This window comes from Oncorhynchus masou, chromosome 3, assembly GCF_036934945.1.
Source record: "Oncorhynchus masou masou isolate Uvic2021 chromosome 3, UVic_Omas_1.1, whole genome shotgun sequence".
NCBI classification, from domain to species: domain Eukaryota; kingdom Metazoa; phylum Chordata; class Actinopteri; order Salmoniformes; family Salmonidae; genus Oncorhynchus; species Oncorhynchus masou.
The window spans coordinates 42981191-42990889 of record NC_088214.1 but is presented as its reverse complement, the minus strand read 5'-3'; the positions used below and the strand labels follow the sequence as shown (position 1 = coordinate 42990889).

At 41.9% G+C, this 9699-nt stretch overlaps 1 protein-coding gene across 1 annotated transcript; it reads left to right on the top strand.

The window, feature by feature from the left end:
* The first annotated feature begins 579 nt into the window (after positions 1–579).
* LOC135517215 (B-cell lymphoma 6 protein-like) lies at positions 580–7174 on the top strand. Its single transcript, XM_064941322.1, has 8 exons — positions 580–634; positions 3285–3456; positions 3582–3803; positions 3994–4991; positions 5103–5261; positions 5475–5605; positions 5757–5894; positions 6166–7174. Exons 2-8 carry the CDS (start codon positions 3296–3298, stop codon positions 6307–6309), a joined length of 1953 nt encoding a protein of 650 aa, XP_064797394.1. The 5' UTR covers positions 580–634; positions 3285–3295; the 3' UTR covers positions 6310–7174.
* The last annotated feature ends 2525 nt before the right edge of the window (positions 7175–9699 follow it).

Genomic DNA, 9699 nt, shown 5'->3' with positions numbered 1-9699 from the left:
AGATTGTAACTGTTTTGTCCCCCACAATACAAAAATGAATGTAATTGCTCCTACTTCCACACAACAGTGAACGGAAAAAGGTTTTACAATCCAAAGTGGATAGCTGAAACTGAAGACGTCTCCAAAAAGTAGTCTGAACATGTTCGGCAACAAATAGTAGTAATGGTAGGGTTGCGCATAAAATAAAATAAAACAAAGCATCTAATGACAGGCAACCCACCTACATATCGCCTGATTTATAGATCAAATATATTTACGCAAAACCTTGCTCGTGTCCATCCTCGTGAACGAGCTCGTTTTCTTCGAGGTCTATATAGAATGGTCAGGTGATCTTGTATGTGGACAGTTACACTAAAGAGTATGAAATAGTTGTCATAGTTAAAAATCCATGTCACCGTTTATTTTCGAAACTTAATCAATATTATATTGTCTCTAATTTACGGTCTAAATAGAATATCCAAATATATGTCGTGTAATGACGATAAAAAAGACACACACAACACCATGTACCCTCCCCACTGATTTGGAAATGGTATGGCCCACTGGTAGAATTCCGAGAATTAAACCCTTGAGTTTCTTAGAACTTGATTCTCAGAACTGGTGATGCACGAAGTTTCCAGGAAAGTTTTATAAGGTGAATTTTTTCCCCTCATTATTTTACAGTAAAACGCTAGAAGTTGCTTGTAGTGGTAGACATTCGTTGTGGCTCATTGACCTCTATTGATACACTTGAAATACTTAAATTCTTTAGATGGTTTTATGTTTTCTTTCGTTTTGGGAACAGTAGGGTCTCTTAGGCTGCAGTTGCTAGACTTCTTGCTGATGTTTATACTTGATTAAAGGTCAAATCGTCTAGGATCTCCTCTGCTCAAGCAGCATGCTTGCCAGATATTCAGTCGGAAGTTCGTGGTCCATTCTGTCATTGGGAAACTATTGCCACATTATGCTCACTTTTTTTATCATGTTGGTTAATCGAATATCTAGATATTATCGATAGATAAAATATTAGGCCGAATGTGCAGTTCCTTTATAGCCTATCCTAATGTACATAAAGATTACTTTTGGGTTTATATAATCAGAATGTTTTTGATTTATCCCAAAAAAATCCGGATAAAATGAATTTGATATGATCAAAAAGTGCATCTTTAATAGTCGTTAAATATTAAATATCAGTAAACTTAAGAGCAAGAAAATTCGCGCAACAGGGCGAGTCTGTCTTGTTAGATCACTGCGTACTACATTTTAGCTTTGAGCACTGTACTTTTCTCTCTCTTGATGTTGGTTTAACTTCGCTGGTAGATATCCACTAAGGATCTGTCGAATAATTTTTCGTTCAATGCTGAGACAAAACAAACACTATTTTGATGTAGGCCTACATTCTTGATTTGTTTTAATGGACCGTTATTATCAATAACTGCCTACTCGTTTTGTACTACATTTACAGTGGGAGCCTCTGTGCAATGTGTAGTCCTGTGGGTACATGCATTTGAAACTCTTAAAAATCCCACAACCTATTATTCGCATTTCCGTATTCCAATTTTTCTCGTTTATTTTTCTAGTTAAAATAAATTGGGTATAACCAGTGTTAAATGTCATATGTTAAACAAGCTGGCTTTCCACGTACAGGCCTATCGAAGAACAGGAAGCGTATTTAGAAGCAACCTAATCTGTGCGCACCCCAAAACGGAATGTACTAAATGCGAAACATGTTGCAAGCGTGAGCCGTCAGCATTTATGGGCTTGGCTATAGGTCAAAAGCAAATAGGAAACTGGGTTTAATTGTGTATTTTATTAAAGTGTTTCTTAAGTAATGTATAGTAAAATATCTGCAGTGAAATAAAGGTCATAATTCCTAAATGTACAAATATTGTATTTGTACGTTTATTTTAAGGGTTAATCATATCTATGGTAAGTCTAATAGCAATATGTCATATTTGGGTACCAGCAAATGGCCTAACTTGTTTACTGTAGCCTGTATAAAGTCTACTTTTCCACAACAGTCATGGCTTGTCACTATTTTTATGTCATTAACATGAGTTCAATGCCTCGGAGTTAGCTATAGTTGACATAGTATTTTAGATCTGTAGCCTCCCTCAGACGTGGTCCCATTTCCAGCAATGCTTTTTACTTCGTTGGACATTGAAATGGTGCCGCCAACACCAAGTTCAATGGTAATAGGATTACAATGGTAATAGGATTATGATTCTACACTATGTCCTCATATACACTATATATACAGAAGTATGTGGACACCCCTTCCAATTAGTGGATTCTGCTATTTCAGCCACTCCGGTTGCAAAGAGATGTATAAAATCGAGCACACCGCTATGCAATCTCTATAGACAAACATTGCCAGTAGAATGGCCTTACTGAAGAGCTCAGTGACTTTCAACGTGGTACCATCATTGGATGCCACCTTAAAAACAAGTCAGTTTGTCAAATGTCTGCCCTACTAGAGCTGCCCTAGTCAACTGTAAGAGCTGTTATTGTGAAGTGGAAATGTCTAGGTGTAACAACGGCTCAGCCGTGAAGTCGTAGGCCACACAAGCTCACAGAAAGGAAGCGTAGCACTCGGAAGCTTCATGAAATGGGCTTCCATGGCCGAGCAGTCGCACACAAACCTAAGATCACCATGTGCAATTCCAAGTGTCAGCTGGAGTGGTGGACTCTGGAGCAGTGGAAACGCATTATCGGGAGTGATGAATCACGCTTCACCACTTGGCAGTCCATCAGGCTGGGTTTGGCGGATGCCAGGAGAATGCTACCTGCCCCAATGCATAGTGCCAACTGCAAAGTGTGTTGGAGGAGGAATAATGGTGTGGGGATGTTTTTCATGGTTCGGGCTAGGTCCCTTAGTTCCAGTGAAGGGAAATATTAATGCTTCAGCATACAATTACATTCTAGACGATTCTCTGCTTCCAACTTTGTGGCAACAATTTGGGGAAGGCCCTTTCCTGTTTCAGAATGACAATGCCCCTGTGCAAGCCAGGCCTAATCGCCCGACCTCACTAATGCTCTTGTGGCTGTGGAAGCAAGTCCCCGCAGCAATGTTGCAACATCTAGAGGAAAGGGGGGACAAACTTCATATTAATGCCCATGATTTTAGAAAGAGATGTTCTACGAGCAGCTGTCCAAATACTTTTGGTCATGTATCGTATAACATATGACAAATATGTGACTAGAGCAGCTTTGCATAGTTTATGTTTATGTTAATCAACAACTCTCACAGTCTGAGCTTGGCGGATGGTCCTTTATCAATACTGAATTTTTCCATGTTTCTCCAGATTCTAACATCATGGCCTCATTGGCAGATGGCTGCATTCAATTCACCCGCCATGCTGGTGATGTTCTGCTCAACTTCAACCGCCTCCGCAGTAGAAATATCCTGACGGATGTCACAATCCAGATTGACGGTCAGCGCTTCTGCGCTCACAGGGCAGTCCTCGTGGCCTGCAGGTACGTTCAAGACCCAACTGCGTGTTTTTCGGCCAAACGTCCTTCTTGTGCTATGCGATTGCCATTGTGAGAGAAAAGGGCACAATCCTAACATGCGATTTTCACATTTTTTTCCCATTTTATAGTGGGCTCTTTTACTCCATATTCACCGACCCCCTGAAGAGTAACCTGAGTGCCATCAGCCTGGACCCCACGGTGGACCCTGATGGTTTTGCCATCCTGCTGGACTTCATGTACACCTCCACCCTGACCCTGAAGGACAGCCTGGTTTTGGTTACCATGAATACAGCGTCATACCTCCAGATGGAACATGTGGTGGACACCTGCCGCAGGTTCATCAAGTCCAGGTACAAACAACATTTACATAATTGCTCGTCCATTTATACTTGGGTGGTAGCCTCCTAGTGCCTGGAACTTTTCCTGGTCGGGTCTGTGAATATTCCAGGCCCTATTATTTTATTTTTTTACTTATTCACATCTGAATAGTATCTGTTTGGAACTAAATGGGTGTTTCTCCTTCTTTCCTGGTCCTTTTAGAGAACAGTCTGTGACTCTGCAGAGAGATGAGGTACTGACGAGCCCGATGCGTCTCTCTCAGGACCTCCCTGCTTTCAGGGCTCTAGATGGGTTGGCGACCAGCCCCAGCCACACATCCATGTCTCCCCTCAGAGACCGGAGGAGCTACTGCCCTAGTGTATTCACTGGTATCAATGCTTCGGGTAGCTCCCACCACGTCCACGGAAAACACATCCCAATGCCCATCGGAAAGCTGCCAGACACCCTCAATTTTAGTGACCTCCACAAAGGGGATTCCATCTCTCAGAAGCTCTTCTCTCCCGCGAATCGCACAGAGGCCACCACCATCGTCCACCACCCTCTTTCATCCCAGTCCTCATCCTCCTCCGTTACGATCCTCCGCCCCCTCCCCTGCTCCAGCCGCCCGTCGGGGCCCTTCATGGGGCTCCAGGGACCTAAACACAGAGGGGCCTCCCCCATGGAGGAGGACAGCATCCAGCCCCCCCAGCCAGACTCCCTCAGCCTGTCCCCAGGCTGCAGCAAAGGTGTGATCTGCAGCCCGCAGAGCCCCCTCCGCTCTGACTGCCAGCCCAACTCCCCCACCGAGTCCAGCGGCTGCAGCAGGAATGCGACCCAGCCCTCTGGCTGCTCCCAGGAGCCCAAGGCCCGCAACTGGAAGAAGTACAAGTTCATCGTGATGAACCAGACCTCCAGGGAGAAGGACGATGATGAGGCCCAGGGAAGGAGCGCTGAGGCTGGGGACTGCACCACTCCTCAGGGCTCTAACAGGACTAGTGGATCAGAGGGACCGATGAAGGAGCTGCAGGCTGCAGAGATGGTCAACGTGCACGGAGAAGAGATCCTTGTCCCACAGGCCAGCCATCACAACATTAACCAACTAAGATGCTCCTCCTGTGGTACAGATGCCCCTCAGCACCTGGTGGTGTGTCCCCGCTCCCCTGGTACCTACAGCGGGGAGGACAATGAGCTGCACTCTGAGTACTCCGACTCAAGCGGGGGTGAGTACTGTACTTCAATTAGTGGGGACAGTGCTATAAACATTGACGCAGTACATTTACATTCATGCTGTTCTACTTTTCATTGACTAAATCTCAATGTTTCTGTTGTAGAGAATGGTTGCAACTTCTGCAACTCAAAGTTTGCGGAAGCGGACTCCCTGAAAGGCCACATGCTCCAGGTCCATGCTGACAAGCCATACAAGTGTGACCGGTGCCAGGCTGCCTTCCGTTACAAAGGGAACCTCGCCAGCCACAAGACTGTCCACACCGGTAAGACTTCTGTTACATCTTAAAGGAGAGATTGGCCCATTTTCAATGGTTTATCGTATTTGTGCATCTCTGTGCGATGCACCAGGATTCACCTGGTCAGTCTGTCATGGAAAGAGTAGTTCCTAATGTGTTGTGTGCTCAAGCGCACATACAAGGTCCTGGAATGGTATCAGTGTTTCATGTTTTTTTTTTTAAATACTTCTTGCAATCCAGGCGAGAAACCGTACCGCTGTAACATCTGCGGTGCTCAGTTCAACCGGCCGGCCAACCTCAAGACCCACACCCGAATCCACTCAGGAGAAAAGCCATACAAGTGTGAAACGTGTGGCTCTCGCTTCATACAGGTGAGGAAACAGCTATGAACTGTGATTCACTCATGAAGGACAGCTATGTCAAAAACTGTATGTGTTATTGTAATATAATGGATGTGTTATTTTATATTTACTTGAATTTATCTCCGACAAATCTAAAGTATCTTATGGATTTTCTTCCTAGGTCGCGCACCTCCGCGCCCACGTGCTGATACATACGGGGGAGAAACCGTATCCCTGTGAGATCTGTGGGACACACTTCCGCCATCTTCAGACCCTCAAGAGCCACTTGCGCATCCACACAGGAGAAAAGCCCTACCATGTAAACACCTTATCTTTCCGTTCACTTGACCCAGTGTGTATCGGCTAAATTGGGACTGGTCCACTTCCTCAATCCCTCCTGGCTTCCTGTGACTGTCTATCAATAGCATAAGCAGAGTATCGTTATATACAAGCCAGGGCATCAGCTTAAATGAATATTGGCTATAGCCTCTGTCCTCCCGCTAACCCTTCATTGAATGCATGAAAGAACCCGTTGACAGACAGTTTGATTGAATTAGTGACTCATTGCGTTCCATTCTTTTCTTCCTCAGTGCGAAAAATGTGACCTCCACTTTCGCCACAAGAGCCAGTTGAGGCTGCATCTCCGGCAGAAGCACGGCGCGGTCACCAACACCAAGGCTCAGTACCGCCGGGCGAACACGGACATGCTCGTTGGCTTGGCCAAGGCCTGCTAAATGGACACTGGGAAGATGGAGTTTGATTGGCAAACAACCGTCTTACGGTTGTAGTAACACATCATAGCGTCTTAGTACCACACTGTCAGAGATTGTTGTGTTTGTTGGCAAATGGCAGATGGCTTCCCTCCAAATGTGAACATAGAACCATATTGTATAATTCATAGACATTCTACATTATGTTTGTATAGAAGTCCGGTACGTACTGATGGAATGTACATTTAGAAAATTATAGCTTTGGAATATGAATTTTTATATTGTGTAATACTTTTTTGCTGAATGTTTTCAATTGAAGGACAGTGTTCTTTTAGAAGACACTCAAAACTGTTAGAGAATGAGAAACACTGTTACATGGGATACAATTATATTATAGATAAAGTATATTGGGGCATGTTCAGCTGAAGATAAGCTAATTTATTATCCAGTTCTTTGTTGTTTCTTATATCTTGTATATTGTGAATACATATATATATATAATGTAATATCTATCCAGATTACCCTCTGCTGGCAGAGTATATGTCTGTAATTACTAAGGTACCAGCCGCTTTTGTCTTTCTACCTAGTGAAAGTTTGTTATTGCGTCTGTCATTTGGTCAAAATAATATATTATCCGACACGGGTACATATGCAATGTATTTAAGGTGCCTTACACTAAGTTGTTTTTTTGTCTATTCAGTTCATTACCGCAAAGTCCTACGTCAGCACTTTCTACCGTTTTTGTTTTGTCTGCTTTTTGCCTCAGGCCAACAAGCTGTAAATACGCCAGCTCCCAAGCTACAAGTCCTCAGGACCGTTATCAACATTTGTCTTTGTAAACTGCAGAGCTTTATGTGACATAGAAATAAAGGAATGTGTTATGAAAACACGAGTGTGTCTTTTGGTTTCATTTGTCAATGTGACAATGCAAATAAGAACGTCTCGGAAATATCACATCCTATCATGATCTGGATTGATATGTGATCAACTTGATAGTATGTGTGGGGAGACGCAGACCGATGTATTACCCAGGGGGAAGGGAAACGGGTTAACCATGTATGTTTAAGAACCATATTTAAGTTGGGTTTTTTTGTACTGATATTCTACCTTTGACCTGTTTCTTCTGCCAGTATCAAATGTCTGCCAGTGTTGACTGTTATGGTTCAAGTTTGATGCCAGACTGAGCAAAGGGCACACTGATAATGTTTTGGCGGCACTGTGTTTCTGTAGCCACTAATGTGACTTCCTATACAAGCCTCTCGGTGAATAAAAGCCTTCTCATTAAATTCATCTTTTAAAATCTCTGTGTGTTTCATTAAACTAAATAATGTGCATTCACAGAAAATCAATTTTGGCAACCCAAGTTTATCATTGAAAAGTTATTTTGTTGCATTGGGAAAGTTTCTGAAGATTTGTATTTATTTAAATGTGATTAGTGATTAATTTACATGTGTCAAATCAAGTTTAAGGTCAACTCTGTAAGGTGAAAAAAAACTTCTTTTTTCTTCTTCCCAAAAGAAACATTGAACATCTAATAGTCAAATGAGTGTCAAATTAAGTGTGCTAATTCTAATTTTGGCAAATGTCTGTTTTGTGGTGGAAAACTGAGTGTGCCGAGCACAACCCGTCAACCCTGTTACCCATAGATAAGTAGACTAGAAATGTTTTGTGAAGCTTGCATTCAATTGTCCATCCCTGTTGCACACAAGCTTCCGTTCCCCCTATTACAAGGGAATTTATGGCTGATTTAAGGTGAAATCGTCAACCCTGTCACTTTAATTTGAGTTTTTCTTAATTTAACCTTTTGAGATGGGAAAGCATGTTTAATATTAAGTTGTTATTAAGTGGAATTAAGTTAATGACATAATGTCAAAATTAGGTGAATAAATTGTTATTTTTTCCAAAATGACACTGCCCATAAGGCACTCTATTTGTGGAATGACACAGGTAGTGAAAGGAAACAGGTACAGTTTGGTAGTATAGTTGACTTATGATTGTGTAACAATATTGAATGTCCTCATTGGTCATGCAGACAGACAACACATTTTGTTTTAATATTAGGCCAGAGTTGAAAAAGCACTTGTATTTCCATAAAATAATTACATTTAGTTTATTAGTGCTCTTTGAAGATACAATGATTCAATGGACATTTTCCTTGAGCACATAAGATACAAGATACAATTCGATGATGTGTATAATTCATTGCATAAGATGTGAACGCTGGAGTTTAAAGGGACAATCAGCAGTTGAAACAATAACAAAGCATGCTTCCCTCAAATGTGGGATGGGGCTGAAGAAATGTAACCACTCTCAAAATCATAGACAGAGATATGGATGCAAGTCATGACCAGCCAGGGTATCAAAAAATGCTAGTTTTAACGATGTCGAGGCTCTAGTCTTTGTTTTACATTTACTTTGTTCAGAAACATTGGAGAAAAACAAGCTTGTATTTTGGGTTCTAATAGGGTACGGCAATTAAACTAAGCTCATGAGACATTTATAAGTTATATACTTCAAGAAACAATGGGTACATAGCACTAAGTCAAAAAAACGGATGTACTGTAGCAACTGCCGATTGCCCGTTTAAATTGAGAAATTGACATGAAAAACTCGAATAACAAATAAAGTCAAAATGGCGACGTGACATTTCTCAACAAGTGAACCACTGGTGATGTCAGTCTGCCCTCTGCTGGCTTATTGGGTTGACTGACATGGAAGTGATTCCTTTCTGTACCCATCAGTATTTCCATTGTGGTTACATGGTTAGGTAGTGTTGCAGTGGAACTGTACATTGTTACATAATACTTACTATGATGGCTGTTTGTGCACTTAAATAACACAATTGCATTCTCAGTTGAAAAAATATATATAAATAAAATGTAACTATAACTGGCTATAACCACTCACCTATGAATTGAGCAATAACACACCAGGAGTTTAGCTAAAACTTCCTAAATGGCATATATTATATAAGCACATTTGTGATCATGATAGCCGACAGAAAGCTTGGATGAAATCAAATAAATGTAATGTAAACAACGTCGAAGGAGTTTGGTCTGATACGGAAAACTAGTTATACCAACAACAACCGTTAGTACAAGGCTTGAATGAAGATTATAAAATAGTTCAAAAGATATCAAAATCTCAGTGAGGAACAATTATATTGAGCTCTGTATAACTAGCCACATTAGTCTCAGGGACCCGTCAGAAAACAGTTGAGAGACACCCTTAAAACAGTGTGACCTGTCTGACTGGAACTACTGGTGAGTTTGTCTGGCTCCGTAAGTTTTCACCTGTCGAAGTCTAGATTCTTAGGTTGACTGTTCCCTTGAAATAGTGTGGCCTTCTGTGAATGCTGGAATTACCTGTTTTGAGTGGCTCCATAAGTATTCACCTGTCAAAGGAAATAAAGTA

Coding starts and splice junctions, on each gene's coding strand:
- LOC135517215 (XM_064941322.1), top strand. CDS start 3,296: ATGGCCTCATTGGCAGATGGCTGCATTCAATTCACCCGCCATGCTGGT. Junction 4,992..5,102: donor GTACTCCGACTCAAGCGGGG/GTGAGTACTGTA, acceptor TTTCTGTTGTAG/AGAATGGTTGCAACTTCTGC. Junction 5,262..5,474: donor CCACAAGACTGTCCACACCG/GTAAGACTTCTG, acceptor CTTGCAATCCAG/GCGAGAAACCGTACCGCTGT.